At 38.8% G+C, this 20,174-nt stretch overlaps 1 protein-coding gene across 3 annotated transcripts in view; it reads right to left on the minus strand.

The window, feature by feature from the left end:
* TGS1 (trimethylguanosine synthase 1) overlaps positions 1-20,174 on the minus strand; it is a 48,893-nt gene that overhangs the window by 20,583 nt on the left and 8,136 nt on the right. The window contains exons 2-9 of one of the 3 annotated variants that reach the window (XM_030303681.2): positions 15,386-15,450; positions 12,878-13,038; positions 11,490-12,315; positions 9,057-9,174; positions 7,501-7,587; positions 5,253-5,427; positions 2,758-3,064; positions 47-202 (exon numbers count right to left, since the gene is read on the minus strand). In XM_030303681.2, the coding sequence (XP_030159541.1) occupies positions 47-202; positions 2,758-3,064; positions 5,253-5,427; positions 7,501-7,587; positions 9,057-9,174; positions 11,490-12,315; positions 12,878-13,038; positions 15,386-15,450 (1,895 nt within the window). Of the gene's footprint in view, positions 1-46; positions 203-2,757; positions 3,065-5,252; positions 5,428-7,500; positions 7,588-9,056; positions 9,175-11,489; positions 12,316-12,877; positions 13,059-15,385; positions 15,451-20,174 lie in introns of those variants that run through there. The other 2 variants (XM_030303686.1, XM_030303684.1) reach the window with 2 other exon arrangements.

Genomic DNA, 20,174 nt, shown 5'->3' on the forward strand with positions numbered 1-20,174 from the left:
AAATTATTTCAAAATAGTGTCAAAAAAACCCCCACATATATTTTACCTTTGTCCAATTTAATCCCATCATCAAAACGGGAGAAGAGCCTGTATCTCTGGGCCCAGTACTTTGCCAGCTCAGGAACAGCAGCTATCTCGGGAGGCAGGCCAATTACCTTTTTGTTCCTGTTTTTCTTTGTCTTCTTCTTCTTTTTACTTGCAGCTAAAATAAAAGAATATAAAAAATACAGATGCTCACTATGAAAAAAAGGAAATCGTAGATGAATTTATCTAAAAGTATAGCCACATTCAATATTTACAATTTGGAAATGCACTCCAGAACATGTGTGCAACGGCACCCCTGGAGAAGCAGGAGGGCCTGATGCACATAGCACTGACTTTACATGACAGCTTCTGTTTTGCTGTTTATAACTTGCCTGGGCTTGGTAAAGAAACCCAGGCTCACTAAGATCCAATTTTTAATTCCTCAAAAGGAATGAATGAATAGTATTTTATCTACTTACTTCTCAAGATTGTTAGGGGATGTGTACAGATACTACATAGGTATAAAAGTTATTACTTCTGTTAGATAAGGTACTACTTTAGTCGGTCAATTATAGAAATCCAAACATTGTTCTTCCCTTCTTTAAAATAAAACCTCCCAAGGACTGACTGAGTCCTAACTTGGTCAATCCTCTGAACACAGACATGACCTGAAGATCCTATGACCTAAAGGAAATTAAAATAGGTCATGGCTTTAATGTTAACAGAAAAGGATCTCATTCATTCAAAGATGGACTTTTTCTTTTTCTTCTTTTTTTTAAATGTTTTATTTATTTTTGGGAGAGCAAGAGACAGAGTGTGAGCAGGGGAGGAGAGGGAGACGCAGAATCTTAAGCAGGCTCCAGGCTCTGAGCTGTCAGCACAGAACACGATTGTGACATCATGACCTGAGCCAAAGTGAGATGCTTAACCGACTGGGCCACCCAGGCGCCCTGCGACGGACTTTTTTCTTTGAAAATGTTTTTTTTTTTTTTTTAATTTTTTTTTTCAACGTTTATTTATTTTTGGGACAGAGAGAGACAGAGCATGAACGGGGGAGGGGCAGAGAGAGAGGGAGACACAGAATCGGAAACAGGCTCCAGGCTCCGAGCCGTCAGCCCAGAGCCTGACGCGGGGCTCGAACTCACGGACCGCGAGATCGTGACCTGGCTGAAGTCGGACGCTTAACCGACTGCGCCACCCAGGCGCCCCGACGGACTTTTTTCTTAAACAATTTTTATTAATTTGGTTATCTTGTCTCAGTCCTGAGATCAGAAATAGCAACTTAGAGCATTATCACAGCTAGACATAATGAGAATTGATGATGACAAATCAAACTACTGCTTCAATGATTCTCAAGGATAGAACTATGTCTTAATACGTCATCCGGTCATTGCAAATAGCACAAGGTGTCATCAACACTAACATTTTGAATGAACAATTCCTTATTGTGCAAGATCATCCTATACACGACAGAAGGTTAACCCCAAGTACTAAATGCCCCTACCCCCAGGTCATTCTAACAGCCAACACCTTCCAAATGCCCCTGAGGTGGGTGGTATGGGCCCAGGTGAGAACTACCAGCACTGTGACATGAGGTAATTAGGGAAGTAGGGAAGCGGTAGGGGGGAAATGGGACTGAGGAATCAGACAACCTGGTACTGAGTCCTAGCTATGCCACCTACTAGCTGTGTGATCTCAGGCAAATTTCTTAGTTTCTCTGAGCTTTACTTTCTGTATTTATAGAATAGGGATAATTCCATCTACCTATTTTATAGATTAAATGAAAATAAGGCACATGAAATCTGCAAGTACCATACGAACATCAGTTGTACATGACAATAAAAAAAATTTAAACTACCTTTAGTATGCTTTTTAGAAAGGCAAAGGAGTATGTGATACAAAGAATACAGCTCTCTACACACATACACACAAATCAAGATTCAAATGAGGTATTTTCCTCAATATTAAAAAAAAATTTATTTTAATCCTTATTTAGTTTTGAGAGAGAGAGAGAGAGAAAGAGCATGAGCAGGGGAGGGGCAGAGAGAGAGGGAGACACAGAATCTGAAGCAGGCTCCCGGCTCTGAGCTGTCAGCATGGAGCCCGATGCTGGGCTCAAACTCACGAACTGCGAGATCACGAACTGAGCCAAAGTTGGACGCTTAACCGACTGAGCTAGCCAGGCACCCCAAAATAAAAAGAATTATTAAAAGGAACACCAGAGCAATACCAAATTTCAAGAGGGATAAAAGGGACTGCCAGTCACTTTTAGCCCAGGGAGCAGAGGGTAGTGGCAGAGACCAATCTTAGTGGAACGGAGACACTCAGTTTTCCCACATGTGCGCCCTTTTATCTCATCACGCTTGCTCAGCCAAGAGTGTGGTCTTCTGGTGCCAAACCATAGCCACTAGCACATTTACACTTACTGTGCATCCTCTCTACTTGAAAATGAATGGCGGTGAGAGGCGCCTGGGTGGCTCAGTTAGTTGTCTGACTCTTGATTTCGGCTCAGGTCATGATCCTAGGGTTGTGGGATCGAGCCCCACATTCTCTCTCTGCCCCTCCCCGTGTGTGCACACGTGCTCTACCCCCACCTCAAAATAAAATAAAATGAAATGAAATAAAATAAAATAAAGTAAAATAGCGGTGCATCCTTAGGTACAGACGGTTAACAAGTGACAGCTAGGGAAGCACATTATCCAAATTCATCAGCAAGTTGAAGCACAGTCTTACCTTCAGTGTCGACCTGTAGAGAGTCTGGTGTAATCTGAGTAACACAATCTTCCTGATGTGTAATAGCTGTTACTGTGCTGTCTCCTTCATTTTTTTCTGTTTCCAGTTCACCAGCTGAAGACACGGCGTGACACTTTCCAGGTTCTTGACTGCTCGTCTCAAGTGGGTCATTGCCTTTTTTAACAGACATTTCTTGCTCCTCTGAATCACTGCTTGTGCACGTGTCTTGCACGTTGTCATGAGAAACTGACTCCTGTGATGCTTCCTCATCCATTGGTTCATTAACCCATTTTAGAAATTTTTCTACCTGAAATTGTCAGTCATCACAAGCACGAATTAATTCCAAATTGCACAGAATAGTCCTACCTGCTTTGACCATTTGGACTTCACTGAGAAGCTGAGTCATAATTATTAGCTCCAATAAGTACACTGTATCATACAAGCTAATTATGCAAAAAGTAATTCTGAGCTAACTGCACAATTTTCTTATCTGGACATACGATGACCTTATTAAAGATTTCTTTAAAAGGAAGAAGATATCAGCTTAAACACAAGGTGGTGACTTTTCTGTAATCAATTAGCACTAAGAGGATAAAGCTGAACTGTTCCAGTAGCTTTCCATAGAGGCTTCTGACAATATAACCATACTATGTGATATTGCCATTACACACGTACCTACTTATTACTGTCATTAATGTTATCTTTTCCAATCATACAGGCCTTTCTTCAATGGCTGAGGCTGTAGTCTATGTTAAATTGTACTCAGCATCAAAGATAAACTCTAAAAAGATTTAGTGCCCATCTGAAGAAAAAGATCAATGCAAACTGCCCTTTAACGGAGCGAAGCCTGTAAAAGGATTCCTAAAAACTAGGTTTCTTAGAAATGTTAATAAGGTCAGGTAACTTCCTTGCAAACTTCTGTAACAAGAATATTCTTTTAAACAAAAAATTTTTTAAGCTTATTTACTTATTTTGAGAGGGGGAGGGGCAGAGAGAGAGAGAGAGAGAGAGAGAGAGAGAGAGAGGGGGAGAGAGAATCCCAAGCAGGTTCTGCACTGTCAGTGCAAAGCCCAATGTAGGGCTCAAACCCACAAACCATGAGATTATGTCCTAAGCTGAAATGAAGAGTCAGATGCTTAACCAACTGAGCCACCCAGATGCCCCTACAAGAATATTCTTCATAACAGAGTTCATGACCCTCCTAAGAGTTAGGAAATTGGAAGATGAGCATAGACAAACCCAGAATCTTCAAGGGGACTGTGCCTATGTATCAAACAGATAACTAAGGACACAACAGCCATATTTCTTTTTTTCCTTGTCAATACATAGCAGGTATGTTTCTGCTTTGTCTACAGATGGATGTATAGGGGCAATCACATCCAACAAATAAAAAGTTCTATAGGACTGACTGACCTGAAGTGGGAAATGTGTTCCAGACATAACCAGGGCCACTAAAATATTAAAATATCACTAGCAACCAACCAATCTAAAATGAAAAGGAAAACATGAAGGCAGCAACATAAGTCTGTTGCATGTTTTGGAAGAATGCTGAAGTTAGGAAGGATAATGTACCTTAAGGGTAAAACAAAGTCATTACAGGATCTGAGATTTTGTTCTGTTGTCCAAAGGAGTTGCTGGAGAAGTGACTAATACAATGATACAAAGGTTTCACTCATGAGAAGGTGTCCTCCCTGCCCACCACCCCCCAACAGAAAAGTATCACTCATCAAACCAAGCAAAAACTATTCTAATTACTTTTGTTTTTCAGGTGCTGGCACAGCAGGTATAGCAGAGTCCAAGAGAGGGGACACGAATATTCTAGTGAACACTCCAGTTAACAGTGTAAATTAAATCACTAAATTCGCAGGAGACCATTAGGATGAACTGGTTAGTGCAATGTTTAATTTTTTTTTTTTTAACATTTTTTATTTATTTTTGATAGAGGGAGAGACAGAGCACAAGTGGAGGAGGAGCAGAGAGAGAGGAGACACAGAATCCGAAGCAGGCTCCAGGCTCCGAGCTGTCAGCCCAGAGCCCAATGTGGGGCTCGAACTCACAAACCACAAGATCATGACCTGAGCAGAAGTCGGACGCTTAACCAACTGAGCCACCCAGGCGCCCCATAGTGCAATGTTTAATTGATCGCCTCTGGATGATCTCGTAATTAAGACTTACAATAAAAGCTGTACTAGAAATTGACTTCCAGGATCCTACTTAGCCTGAAGCAGATGAGAAAGTCTCACTGTTACTACATATACAAGGCAATTTTATCTATCTTCCCAGATACTTTATAGCTTTCAAAACATAACATTACTACCAACTTATTCTTTTTCAAATTTAGTTCACATGCTATATGCTTTTAGGAAGCAAGGGGAAGAGAATTATTTTAGGCACCTTTATATCTGCTAGAAGCAGGATTTCCATTTGAATACCATTTGAGTCAAGCTCACAAAATGAGATTCTATCTGTAAATATAGAACAAAATTTATACAGACCTTAGTCAAAGCTTTGCTTTTCTTGAAAAATGTTTTATCTGACTCTTCAGTAAAGAAGATGTGTTTGTTTTTCATATTTATTTGTCTTCTCATGTCCAGGAACTTTGACTTATACTTCACATTCTTCTGCAAGTATCTGACCCGCCGATGACTGAAATTTGAAATTCCACCGTATCTGTGACCAAACCAAAGGAAGATGACTCAAACCTTAAGTTCTGTGAGTTTGTTTTCTTATATGAAAAGAGAATAAAATGGACAATTTTCACTATTTTTCGATTAGCAGCCACCATTTTAATTTCTTTTCTAAATTATAAAAATTATGAAATAAAGTTCAAATGCATAGGAGTTGTATGTTAATTTTAAGTAAATCTGAAACATCAGTTGGGAGTATCAACATACCTTATATATAGCAGAAAGCAGGTATTACATAGTAAAATGTAATAAAGAAATCGCAGAAACATGTAACCCCGTTGCACACCAGGGAAATATAATCTTTTCTCATGGTGAGATGATACCAAAGCTCTTTCATACATACATACCTGGACTTCAATTATTTTAAAAGTGGTCACTGACTTCTTAACCTAAATTAATCTGAGCTTACCCAAGAAGCAAACCCATATTAACAAAATAACTAGAAAATATCTGATCTAACCATCTGAATTTTTCTAGTCTTAAAAGATCAAGATCTGCTACAAAGACTTCTATGACTATATCAAGCCTTATTTAAGTACTTCTCCCACAGACTATAAGAAACTTAAAGTGTAATATACAATTTAGCACTTACAAACTCCTGAACAGTTTAGTGTTAAATATCAGGTGTTATCTTCCAGCCATATTATAAACTTCATAAAAAAGTCCATTTTATCCTTTTCTTCTTCTTTTTAAAGAGTGGGAGCACACAAGCAGAAGAGGGGCAGAGCAAGAGAGAGAATCTTAAGCAAGCTCCATGCCCAGCGTGAAGCCCAACGCGATCTCATGACCATGAGATCGTGACCTGATCTCAAGAGTCGGGAAATCAAGAGTTGGACACTTAACCAATTGAGCCACTCAGGTCCCCCTTATCCTTTTCTTCTAAGTAGAACTGGGAATCCTAAACAGAAGAATAGTTAAGTTAAATCCCAGGTCACAGAATAAATCTCCAAGGATGTATCCTAGCAAGAGCCACTCAAGTAATTTCTCAATAAAATTACATGTGGGTAGAAATAAATTCCGTCAGGAATTTAAACATGGCACTGTCAAGAAGACATTTTATATTACTCATCTTTGTGATCTTTAGCCTTAAATAATTATACCAACGGCAACTGCCTTCAAGTACCGTAAGGGAGAGATAATTGATAATTAAAAAAATATTTATAGTATTATGAGCATGTAATCCTTAACCAATTTGGATTCAATTTATAAGTCAACTTTGAGATCTGTGTCCTTTCCTTGCTGACTTCACAATATGTAGGTATCAGCTAAAACTGCACAACTAACAAAGTAAGTCTCAACCCTTAGAAACATCAAAGACCTTAATCTTGGTTTAAATCACTGGTGCATGTTGACATAAATGGTAGGTCTTTAATGTGCCTCAAATACTCAGTTTGGTCTTCATGGTATATGCAATAAGCCCTTCATTTTTCTTATATTTAATGCCTGGGCATTTAATACCAGAGAAAACTTACACCTTCTGTATATAAATGTTCATAGCAGTTTATTTGTAATAGCCAAATACCATACATAGTCCAAATGTCCTTTAATAGATGAATGGTTAAAGAAACTATGGTACATCCATACAATGGAATACTACTCAGCAGTATGAAGGAATGAACTATTGGTACACACAATAACTTGGGAAGAACCTCAAAGGAACACGCCTAAATCTTAGGAAGAACCCAGAAGTACATACAGGGTAATCAATTAAACACACAAGGATTAGATAATTGTGTGAGCACTGATAAGTCAGGTTGCTTAGAAGTCTCAAAACCTTGCCCTGTATCCTCTCCCTAGGAAATGATATGATCCCAACCAAGTCACTGCTTTATCTATGAAACTGTAATAACGATATTGGATTGTATGAAGTGCAACTGAGTAAACGATGTATGTGAATATAGCAAATGTGTGGTGATCTCTCCACAAGAGAGGTTAGTGTTTTAACTATACTATCTCAAATGCTATCAAATCTATAACTATCATTAGCTATCAGAGAACTTTAAGACAGCTGAAGTGTTACAATTTTGGGAAAACAACAGTATTTATACATAATTACTTTTGTCCTGAGCCATGCTTGAATCCCAGAAGGGAACCATTGTCATCAAAGTCTGAATCTGGGTTTTCATCGATGTCCAGCTCGTGGCTAAACAAACAAAAGGTAAAACAGTGATAAACCATTATATCTAGAGGCCACCAGTTAATGAAAATATCAAAAGGTACACAGAGTCAATCTACACACACTTTCTAATCACAACAGTCAACCACAGCTCCAGCTCACCAATCCACGAAGACAGGAAAGAGTACTTTAATCAGATTTTCCAAATAAGAAAGTACCCAGCAGTATTTGGAACACAGCAAAAAGCACTCAGATCCTAAACTTTGTCAAGTAACTCTCTCTACTCTTGAACATGGCACAAATACAGATCTCTCCATTTGCCTTTGGAAAAACACCTGTAAAAACTACAGCCTTCAACTAAGCTCCTAGAATGTTACCTTTAGAAGTTTTCCTCAAAAACAAAGAAGAAAACATTTGAGAAGTATCAATCCAACCAAAAAATTTAAAAAAAATATGAAGAATAAGGTTGTGATACAAGTGTGTTATCAAGTAACCCATGATCACTGATCTAATGGGGATACCTCCCAGTGACCCCTATGACGTACGTGACAGTACTAAGAGAAAATGGTGAGAAATAATTCTTACAAATTAAATTAAGCTCACTGAACATTTATGGTGGACCTACTACGTCCCAGAAATGTAAGAACACAGAGTCTCTGCTTCCGGGCACTTAGGGAGGAATTAACAAGCACTGCGAACCATGTAGAAGGAACACAATGGAGGCATGCTTTTATGAAAGTACTAGGTTACTGGGCCCCCAAAGTTTGCATATTATTTTTTCTAGAAGCTGTATGTAACATAAAAGTCATATGTGGAACACTTCACATCCTGTCACAGAAATAAAATGTTTTTAGCTAACATCTAAGTTCTGTAACATCCGTCCTTTCCTTGTATCTTACAGAATTAGCATTTGACTGTATCCAACCTATGTTACTTGTCACTTTAATTTTACATATCAATAGTATACTAGAAGAGCACTGCCTCCAGAAGAGTTGGTCTGGGCATCAGCCTTGGAACTGCCATTGTTTTGCTATGTAACTCTGGGCAAAAGCACTTACCCTCATTTTGTCTTAATATTCTCATGTACAGATTAAGAGCATTAGATACTTGAGGTCTTTTAGCATAAAATTCTGTGATAACATATACTTAGATTTTTGAAGAAAAAATCAGAACGTCCTTGAGAGAAACCATATCTACAGATACATTATTAAAAGCTGTCACCTACTGACACTCCCATCAGATATATTACATGCTAGTTCTAGTCTTCCTAACGATCTCATTAAAAAAAGCATTGGTTCCATTTTATAGACAAGAAACTGTGGGATTTGACTGCTGGGATTTGACCGTGTTCCAAGGCTAGTACGTCTCATCTTTTCTCCTTTTCTCCAGGACTAACAGTAAGTACTGTAATATAACAAATGCTTTATAGCCACCCCCTCATGGACACAAGTGCTTCTACTACCCCACTGTGGAGAGGGAGGTAATGTGTTACTTGCCTCCTCTTGAGTTTGCTTGGCTTATGTTCAGGTGGATCTTCTTCACTCTCGTCTCCATCAATACTGTTGGAGTGTGGTCTTCCTCTGATTGCGTTTGCTTCGGAAGAGTCCTGTGAATCTAAAGAGGCAGAGATATTGCAGTGGAGTTCTCTCCTTGGTTTGACAATTCCTCTGCCTTTTGCAAAGGCGATCAAATATTTTACTGCCTTTCTTGCAATGAACTGTATGCGCACGTCAGGCACAGCGCCAGATCGAATCGACCTATTTTGTGTATCCATATGCAGAGTCTGAGCGTAAAATCGTAGCTATGCCTATCTATTAAAGTTTCCATGATCTAACTACTTAGAAAGCAAACGAAAACTTTTTCCTCATAACTGTTCAAATCTACATAAATTAATCCACAGTTACTTTTGTGAAAGCTTTCTAATCACACACACTAACAGCCATCACATTTGACTGAATTTTAACTTACATGACTCTGAATACAGTGTTTTCAGAAAAATGATTTCTCCTTATTAAGAAGCAAATACATTGGTCTCTAATATAGCCCTTAAATTGACAATGGAAGTAACAGAAAGGTAAGCACCATCATTTAAAAAGAATGCTTTTAAACTTGTGGCAGCTCTGACTGAGGCACCTGTCTTTGTTCTGTATTTCTTCAGACTGGCACAAAGTGAGTAGGGGGAACTAGAAATGGAGAGTTGTCTGTAGTGTAGACAATGGGATACTCTGATTGTGTAGGCACAGACTATTTCAGGAGAATACGCAACCACAAACAATAGAAAACATATATGCTTACATAGAAAGCATGCAACATATACCTTGTGTTGTGATCTCAAGGGAGGATCCAAAACAAATTAAAACCTCGAATTCTCAGATTGATCCTGATGGCACTTACCCCAGGACTAATTAAAGAAATGGCCAATTACACACATAATTAAGGGAAAAGGTAACAAAAACGGCCAATCTATGCATGCAAACTAGGAAATAGACCACAGAAGGCAGAGACTATGAGGTTTACTATGTTTGACAAAGGGAACAAACAGGAAGGGAGGATGGTCAAAGAAGTAACATGAAGTAGTAAGACAGTGGCCAATACATGGGCCAATATACAGATTTCTAGTTTTATGGTCAAAATCAGCACAGAAAGTAATCGAGAGAGCAGGGAGGAGTGTCAAAAGACTAACATAAAGTAATCACATTAAAAAAAGGATGAAAATAACACCAAAATAGAAAAGAATGATAATACTGAGGTAAGCTCCATTGGGAGAGCACAGAGAAAAAAGAACTAAAAAAGTAGGTAGGGTCCTTTAGGAACTCTCTCTAAAGGGAACTCTCAGCTAGATGAAAATCAGCAATCCAAGGAACAAAGCAAACCCAACTGTTAAATAAAAGGCCAAAACCTTTTGCTTCATATAGGAATGAGGCCGAGAAGAAAGTCCTCTATTACAAACCAGACTTGTCTGGCACCAGACATCAAGGATGCCAAACATAAAAATTTCTTCCTCTCTCATTTTCCTGGTGCCATCAGTTAGAATCCTTTTCCCTAGCAAGAGCATTCTTAATAACCACCTCTGACTTAACATACCTCTCACTGGCTTTCTTTCACCCTTTCTTTAGTTCTTTAGACATCAATTTGCATGACAGGTTTTGTTTTGTTATGTTTTCAATCACTTAGGCTGGAGTCAACTAAGTTCCTTATCCTGGATATTTAACGAGGATCCTGAGGTCAACTCTTCTAGATAGAAATTAATATCATGCCCTGTTGAGATTCCCTACAGAGCAAGACTTCATTGGTTCCAAAATAAATTTCCAGATATAACTTAGAGTACGATTTGCCTGATATCCATTGTGTACTCTGAACCATTCTCTAATATGCCTCCTATACATACATTTGCTTCACAGAAACTTGGAAGTTCCATTTCTATTCTAAATTTCTCAAGGGAGTTCCAAGGTGTTTTTTGTTTGTTTTGTTTCTATGTTTTATTTATTTTTGAGAGCAAGAGAGACAGAGCACAAGTGGGGAAGGGAGAGGGAGACAGAGAGGGAGACACAGTATCCGAGACAGGCTCCAGGCTCTGAGCTGTCAGCACAGAGCCCTATGCGGGGCTCAAACTCACAGACTGTAAGATCATGACCTGAGCTGAAGTCGGACGCTTAACCGACTGAGGCCACCCAGGTGCCCCAAGGGACTTTCAAGTTTTAATTGGCCACCAAGGTACAAGTGGAAAAAAATGATACTTTTGAGAACCCTTTGCAAACATTTTTCTGATTTATATGAAAGGGAAATAAACAACTTGTGATATATGGAGTAAATCATTTTATACTATAAAATGTAGTTGGCATTGTGTAACTCTTGCATAAAGGATTAGTGTTATTTTGCTCAGTAGGTTCATTTTCCTGTTCAGTAGGATACATCTTGGCCAGTCTTACCCTGAGCTGGTTGGTTTGCGCTTCTGTTCCCAGACACGTTGCTGTCCTTGGTTCCTCCGTGACATGGTTCACTTTGGCCAGAAGCAGGGCATTCTCTGCTGCTGCCGACTTCACTTAGCAACTGACATCCATCGTAACTTACTGAAGAATCTAACCGGCTCTGTTCCACTTCCTCTGAATTCAGACTTAAGTTACTAACTCCATCAAGTATTTCATTATGCTCTTTATCGCTTGAACTAGAGCTTTCACTATCAATGGTAATAGATGAAGATGGAAAAGACGTTAAGTCTGCTTTTATGCAATTTTCATCTTTCTTGTTGTCAACTTCTATTTTAGGCCCACAAGTATCTGTATCACAGGTTTCTGGGGCATCAAAAGTCCAACCCTGAGCTTCCCAATACTGAAATTGTTCCAAATAATACCAATAGAGTTGACTATAATGTTGTTCCCATTCCTCCTTTGTATCAGGAATGTTCCAAGGTTCAGAACACAGTGTCTGACCTGGATGTTTCTCTTGCCAGCTTTGCCATAAGAGTCCTCCGCCATATTCATTCCAATACTTTTCCCACTTCTCTGTAATTTCTAGCTTTGGGCATAATGTATTTTCAACAGGAAGATTTTCAGTTTCAATGTCCTTTTTGGTTTGAAGTTCACATGTTTTGGTGTTCTCATACCGTTCAACTGAAGACGGATCATCTGAAGCCAAAATGTCATCTTCTTCATATTCTTGTCTCCAAGATTCTCTCATAATTTCATGTAAGTACTTCTTTTGCTGTTTTTTCTTTTTCTTTTTGACTTTAACTTTATTTCTAGTATTCATAGACACCTACGTAAGATAAATAACTTGAATATCAAATGCACCTCATAAAGTATAAGAGAAAGTAGAATCCAAGTCTCTTTTACCATTAAATTAAATAATAGATCCTCAAACCCTCATCCTGGGCTTTAGTTACACACACAGATTCACTTTACTCTCTATGTTTACAGGAGGAGGAAAAAATCAAACATAGACATATATCAAAACTTGCAGTTTTGGTTAATTTATAAATATGTACGTTTAAAAAGAAGTGGGGTGCTCTAATGTACGAATGTGTTAGATTTGGGATAAAATAATTCCATGTGGTATTTCATGAAGAAAATGAAGAAACAAATAAAAGTAACTTATACTTTTGTAAAAATTCTTTTTTAAAAAAAATATTTATTTACTTATTTAAAACACAAGTGGGACAGGGGCAGAGAAAGAGACACAGAGGATCCCAAGCAGGCTCCACACCACTAGCACAGAGTCTGATGTAGGGCTTGAACTCACAAACTACAATATCATGACCTGAGCTGAAATCAAGAGTCAGACGCTTAACCGACTGAGGCACCCAGGCGCCCCTACTTACCTCAAAAGTCTTATGTGCAGATACACCACCAAACTGGAGTGGTAGTCCCATACTTCTCATGAGTTCAGCCTCAGAATCAAGTTCACTTTCATCTAGGCCTAAGCCTTTGCTGTCACGTGACTCTGCCGTGCCACCTTCCTCCTCTTCTGTTGCTTGGTCTCCTACAAACAGCATTTGTTAGCTTCATTTCAGAGAGAATGTAGATGTAAGTTTTATCATCCTCATTTTAAAGAGGAACCTGAGATCCAGAATCATGCAAGTGTTACGATTTTTAAGGAGTTAAAAAGACTAGTAAAAAATGGCCAACTGAGAATCAAGAGACAACTTCTGGTCTGGCTCTGCCTGCTACCAGCTGCCCATCCAAGTTACACGTACTGAGTGCCTCCTCTGTGCTGGGCACAGAGCCCTTTGCACCGTGCAGAGTACTGAGGATACGAGGGGGGACATGGTAGAGAAGTCACAGGGAAAACACGCTTTCGCCATAGGCAGTATTACTCAACTAGATCAGTGAAGTTAAAATGATGATTTGTGGAGTTACTTTAGGAGCTAGTAATAAGAGAGGTGAAAGGCATGTCTTTAGTCGCCTCGAGGGTACTTTATTTTATTTATTTATTTATTTATTTATTTATTTATTTATTTATTTATTTATTTTGAGGGTACTTTAATCACAACTGGGATTTATATTCTGTGACTCTGGGAGAGGTGATTGAATGAAAGGGTTCTGCTATTGAAAGTGAAATCTACTGAGCTGGAAGATTCTTTCAAACTCCTGATTCTAGGTCTTACAAAAAAACCTGTTGTATTGTAACAAAGTAAGTTTTGCTTTATACTAATATGGTTAGATAAAAAAAAGTGTATCACACCATTAACAGGACAAATGCCATTCAAATGCTCCATTAGCCATTTGAAATGTGAGATAAATGTCACTTTACACATTAGCATACTCAATTAGGGCTGAGCTGCACTCCAGCTAAATGACTGTAGGCAACAGAATGGTGAGTCTTACAAAGCAAAAATGGAGACTATAAAGAAATCTTTTGTGTACAAATCCTGCTAAAACAAAGAGGGAAAAAAACATCTCTGCCTAAGTAATAAGGGGGATTCCACTTACCATTCCACTCAATGAACTTATGAAAGTCCAAGAGAGAGCAAATAGGAAAAACAAATGTGCTAAGTTTTATGTTCCTTTCATAGTATGTGTTTTACTCATTGATTGATTGATTGATTGACGAAAAAGAGAGAGAGAGAGAGCATGCACACACAAGCAAGTGAGAGGAGTAGAGGGAGAGGAGGGAATCCCTAGCAGGCTCCACAACGACACGGGGCTCAATCTCACAACCATGAGATCATGAGCCACCCAGGTGCCCCATGGTATGTATATTTTACGTTTAGCAGGAGCTTGGGGTCTGAAGAAACCTTATTTGTACATTACGTTGAAACACAAACCAAACACTTTATCCAGCAATCAACTGAAGAAACACTGACTCGTTCCATTATTGTGAGAGTTAAAGGACTTTTAAGGGCAACACGACACTCTTTACTTGTGCTGACTTTAGCCTAGAACTCATGCTAGTTTTGCCTGTATCTAGAGAAACAAAAAAGATCTGTGTGGAAAGAACAAACGCGGTCTCAAAGGGAAGTCTGAGAGAGAGCAAGATGGTCTTTGGAAACTAGATAAGGCTCAAAGTATACAACAAATTCTATTTGTTATTTGGGAACGTGAACCCAGATGATGGGCTCTTCACTTCAGTCAGAAGACTATGGATGTTCACTTGGCACTTATCCTGAATACCTTATTTATACGATTGGTAAAGTATATAAACAAGGAGGTCATTAGACTGAGGTGGCTCTAAGGCCTTTGTTGTCAATGGAAGCAAACCAAAAACCTAAGCCAGAATCCAAGCGCTCAAATCGAAGAAAATAAAACTTAAGAACAACCAATCACAAATAGCCAGTATGCTTCCCCAAATGAGCCCACTGCTTAAGCCATAGCCAATCAAGTAATTTCCTTGCTTTGCTTCTACACCGTCTCTATAAAAACCCCTCCCCTAACTCCTGTTGTGGAGTGGTGCTCCTATCCAGGGAGCCGGCACTGCCTGACTTGGAGAGGTGTCTACTCGAATAAACTCTTAAAAATTTTAATATGCCTCTGTTTATCTTCCAACACAATAAAATTTTGCTGGGGGGAAAAATATGCTCTCTACTTTTCAAAGCTGCAAATTTCAGGCTGCTCTTATCTAATGGCAACAACTCAGGAAGGAACGTTACATACAGCAAAAGAGGCTACCTCAAGTCCATAGAGGAGCTAGCAGGAAAAGAGAAGATGTGCTTTGAAAAGGATTCTAGAACCATGTCATAATAAAAAATAAGGACTATAATTACTGGTTGTCATTTATAATATTTCATGCAACAAATCAATATGGTATTATAACAAATTATATTTAAAATCAATACAGTATTATAGTTACTTTGAGTGAAAAGGGACCATATGGTTTTATACTGTATTACCTGCATTGTCACCATTGCCTTTGACATAGTAGCCTTTTAATCCCAAATTGCACAATTTTCGATCTCTGCAAAGCAAATTAAACAGTCAAAAATGAAATACATTATAAATCTGGGGAAAAAATTCAAGGCAGCATAGATTTAAAATGTTAAGGAACAGAAAAGCAATCTGCTAATATATCTTCCTCATCTGTAATACAGAGGAAAGAACACATATCTCACGAGGTTATTACAAGGATAGTACATCTAAGACAGGGAATATCTACCACATAGGAATCATTTATAATTACAATTACTAATTAGTATAATTAAAGGGTAGTTCTGGCATTGTGGGAAGAATTGATCTTATAATACATAAACAAGAAAGTGTTCTCTAAACTTGCTGTAAGAAGTGAGCATGAAAGTGGAAAGATTTAGGGGCGCTGGGTGGCTCAGTCTGTTAAGAGTCCAACTTCGGCTCAGGTCATGATTTCATGGTTCGTGGGTTTGATCCCCACATCAGGTTCTGTGCTGATAGCTTAGAGCCTGGAGACTGTTTAGGATTCTTGTGTGTCTCTCTCTCTGCCCTTCCCCGCTCATGCTTGGTCTCTCGCTGTCTCTCAAAAATAAACATGTAAAAAAAAGGTGGAAAGATTTACCTTACACACACATAAATCCACATGTAGACCCTACTCCATTTGCAAATCAGCCAAGTTATCATTGCTTAGTAGACAAGATAGTCACAGTCCAAGAAAAGGTTGTTTTGGGGACTAACATACAATGAAGTTCTTATTTAGATATTTTATCAAAACTGAGACAGAAATCAAAACAAAACATTCAGTCTCAACAATTTTTAATTGAATAATTATTTAAGTAAGCTCGGTGCCTAATGTGGGGCTCAAACTCATGACCCCAAGATCAAGAGTTGCATGCTCCCCCGGCTGAGCCAGCCAATACCCTAGTCTCAACAATTTTTAACAACAGTGAATGATTCAACTTTTCTTTACATACCTACTTCAAGAGTTGTTTTCTATCTGCTAAGATCAGAGATTACTTAACACAAATAAACTTGACAGGACACTTTGAAAAAGGAGAAAATTGTGCCATTTTCTTCCTAGCATTAAATTGAGCTGTAACAAACTCCATCAGAACTGCCAGAATAAAGCCATCTGCAAGTAATACCTGATACTATTTTTCCAGTGTAACCACAATAAATTCAACCAAATAAAATTTTTGTATACTTGATATATTTCACTATCCTCCTGTTTATGTTTTGATACTTTATAAAAGATAAAGTGATGACTCACAGTAGGACAGCAAACATGCCAGGGGATGCAGTGCAAATGTGGTCTGGCACAATGCCCACTGGCCCCCAAGAACACTGGACAATGGAGAGGCCTCTGGGGGTGGGGGAGAGCAGCAGCTACACAGAGGGCATCAACGGCGTGCCTGTCAGCACCCGCGGATACGGGGCACTAGGTGTCAGATGGAGGAAAAGGCTAGTAAGATTGCAAGATTGGTTACACTGAGCACATAAGTAAATGTACTGAGGATACCGATAGCCAAGATATTCCAACACACCTACATGTATTTATGTATGTATGTAAAATGCAGATACACCCTGCCTAATTCTATCTGCTGAGAGAGCATAGGGGAAATGAAAACCCAAGAGCAGGGAACACAACGAGCACCCAAGTCTTGGTTTCTGAACACTACACTCTGCTAAAAGGAACCAAGGTACCTTCAGAAATGGCAGTTCCAGGCTGAAGCATGGACTATAAAAGATTATGCTTGGGTCACCTTCTGTGCCAGAAGGTTAGGAGGAGGTCTAACAATGCCAGGGACACATCAAAATGATACACAAGCCACCTCAGGAGGCCCCCACCAGCGAAAGCTGAGACAATATGAACATCAAAATAAATGACAGTAATAAAATACAACTTATCAATAAACGAACAATCCAGAGTTCACGTTAATGTAAATAAAGGAGTAAACAAATACGTGGAGAGAAGGGAAAGTGCTCCATACAGAATGCCAACTAATAAAAGTAGAACGATACAGGCAGAGAATCACTCTTTGGCAATCTTCAAGAGGTAGCAGATTCAGGCAACAACAGGGTTATTGGTATAGCACTGGAGTACTTTCCTACAACATACTAACGAATGCAAAGGGAATCACTGTGACTTTACAGTGAAGAAAACTGGGAGACCCCAATGATTGGGCAATGGAGGTTAAAGTCACCAGTGGTGGACTGGATCTCCAGAAAGTCATTGCTGAAGCGATGCAGGGCCAACCACAGGATCACTTCTGTGGCTTTCCTGCCAAGAAGGCACGGCCCCATCTCTGTTCCTGTTGAAATGTCACACAGACCCAGGTTAAGTAAGGTCAGCCTACAGAAGCAGAAGGTAAGGTCTGCACTTCTTAAAATGTTGAGGCCACGAAAGGGAGGGAAAGGGTGAAGAATTTTTCCAAAGGAGATTGACAAGTCAAAAGTAAACATAAGAGGAACTATGTGGAATTCTGGATCAGAAAGAAAAGAGAAACACTGCTGGGAAAGCTGGGGGAAATGTGAACCCTCGACAGTGGTTATGAAGGAGAATATACTTGTTTTAGGGAAATGCACAATGGAGTATTTAGGAGAGATGGGGAATCAAGTCTGCAGCTTGCTCTCAAATGGTTCAGAAAAGATGGTGTATGTGGGGCCTGGGCATGTGTCTCTGTGTCTGCAGAGGGAGAGATGGAACAAAGGCAGCTAACTATTAAGACCTGGTGAATCTGCGGAGAGGGGAATATGGTTCACGGACCTATTTTTTAAGTTTGAAATTATTTTAAAATGATTTACTATGTGGCCAACTAATCTTTGACAAAGCAGGAAAGAATATCCAATGGAAAAAACAGTCTCTTCAGCAAATGGTGCTGGGAAAACTGGACGGCGACATGCAGAAGAATGAACCTGGACCACTTTCTTACACCAGACACAAAAATAAAACTTAAAATGGATGAAAGACCTGAACATAAGACAGGAAGCCAGCAAAATCCTAGAGGAGAAAACAGGCAGCAACCTCTTTGACCTCAGCTGCAGCAACTTCTTATTTGACATGTCTCCAGAGGCAAGGGAAACAAAAGAAAAATAAACTATTGGGACCTCATCAAGATAAAAAGCTTCTGCACAGTGAAGGAAACAATCAGCAAAACTAAAAGGCAACCAACGGAATGGGAGAAGATATTTGCAAATGAAATATCACAAAAAGGGTTACTATCCAAAATCTATAAAGAACTTATCAAAATCAACACCCAAAAAACAATCAGTGAAGAAATGGGCAAAACAGACACTTTTCCAAAGAAGACATCCAGATGGCTAACAGACACATGAAAAAAATGCTCCACATCACTCATCATCAGGCAACTATCAATCAAAATGAGATACCACTTCACACCTGTCAGACTGGCTAAAATTAACAACTCAGGCAATAACAGATGTTGGTGAGGATGCAGAGAAAGAGGATCTCTCTTGCACTGCTGGTGGGAATGCAAACTGGCGCAGCCGCTCTGGAAAACAGTATGGAGATTCCTCAAAATATTAAAAATAGAACTACCCCGTGACCCAGCAATTGCACTACTAGGTATTTACCCGAAGGATATCCAAAGGAGTGCTATTTCGAAGGGACACATGCACCCCAATGTGTACAGCAGCACTAGTGACAATAACCAAAGTATGGACAGAGCCCAAATGTCCATCGACGGATGAATGGATAAAGATGTGGTATATATGGACAATGGAATATTACTCGGCGATCAAAAAGAATGAAATCTTGCCATCTGCAACAACGTGGATGGAACCAGAGTGTATTATGCTAAGCGAAATAAGTCAAAGACTAATATCATATGGCTTCAGTCACATGTGGACTTTAAACAGATGAACATAAGGGAAGCAAAAATAATATAAAAACAGAGAAGAAGACAAACCATGAGAGACTCTTAAATACAGAGAACAAACTGAGGGATGCTGGAGGGGTGTTGGGTAGGGGGCGCTAAATGGAGGAGGGGCATTAAGGAGAACACTTGTGGGGATGAGCACTGGGTGTTATATATAAGTGATGAATCACTAAATTCTATTCTTGAAATCATTATTACACTATATATTAAATACCTTGGATTTAAATTAATAATAATAAAGTTTAAAAACAAGAAAAGCATAAACTTTCTAAGAATGAGTAGCATCAGATATATATAATAGGTAAATCTTAAAGAAAAAAATGATTTAAAAGAATTAAGTAATTCTTTTAAAAGAATTAAATAATTAATGTCTGTTGTTTTCATAACAAAAATCTACTACTCCATCATTTCAGCATTTTACTATATTCTATTCTAGACTATGTACATATTAACACAAAATTTTTACATAATTGTAATTATAGCGTAGATATTTTATATTCAGACGTTTATTAACGTAAGCTATTTTTTCATGTTACTACTGAGCCATCATGATGATTATTTTTAAAAGCGCCATTACATGTAATTATGTTTTCTTCATATATATGGTGTATGAAAACCTGAATGTGCAGATGAAACAGATTACTGTAGAGCTCAAAAACAGTACGTTAATTTTTTTTAACGTTTATTTTATTATTTTTGAGAGAGACAAAGCATGAGCAGGGAGGGGCAGAGACACACACACACACACAGAATCCTGAGCAGGTTCCAGGCTCTGAGCTATCAGCACAGAGCCCAACATGGGGCTTGAACTCATCAACTGCGAGATCATGACCTGAGCCAAAGTCAGACACTCAACTGACTGCGCCACCCAGGTGCC

The sequence above is a fragment of the Lynx canadensis genome, chromosome F2, assembly GCF_007474595.2.
Source record: "Lynx canadensis isolate LIC74 chromosome F2, mLynCan4.pri.v2, whole genome shotgun sequence".
In the NCBI taxonomy this organism is placed as follows: Eukaryota; Metazoa; Chordata; class Mammalia; order Carnivora; family Felidae; genus Lynx; species Lynx canadensis.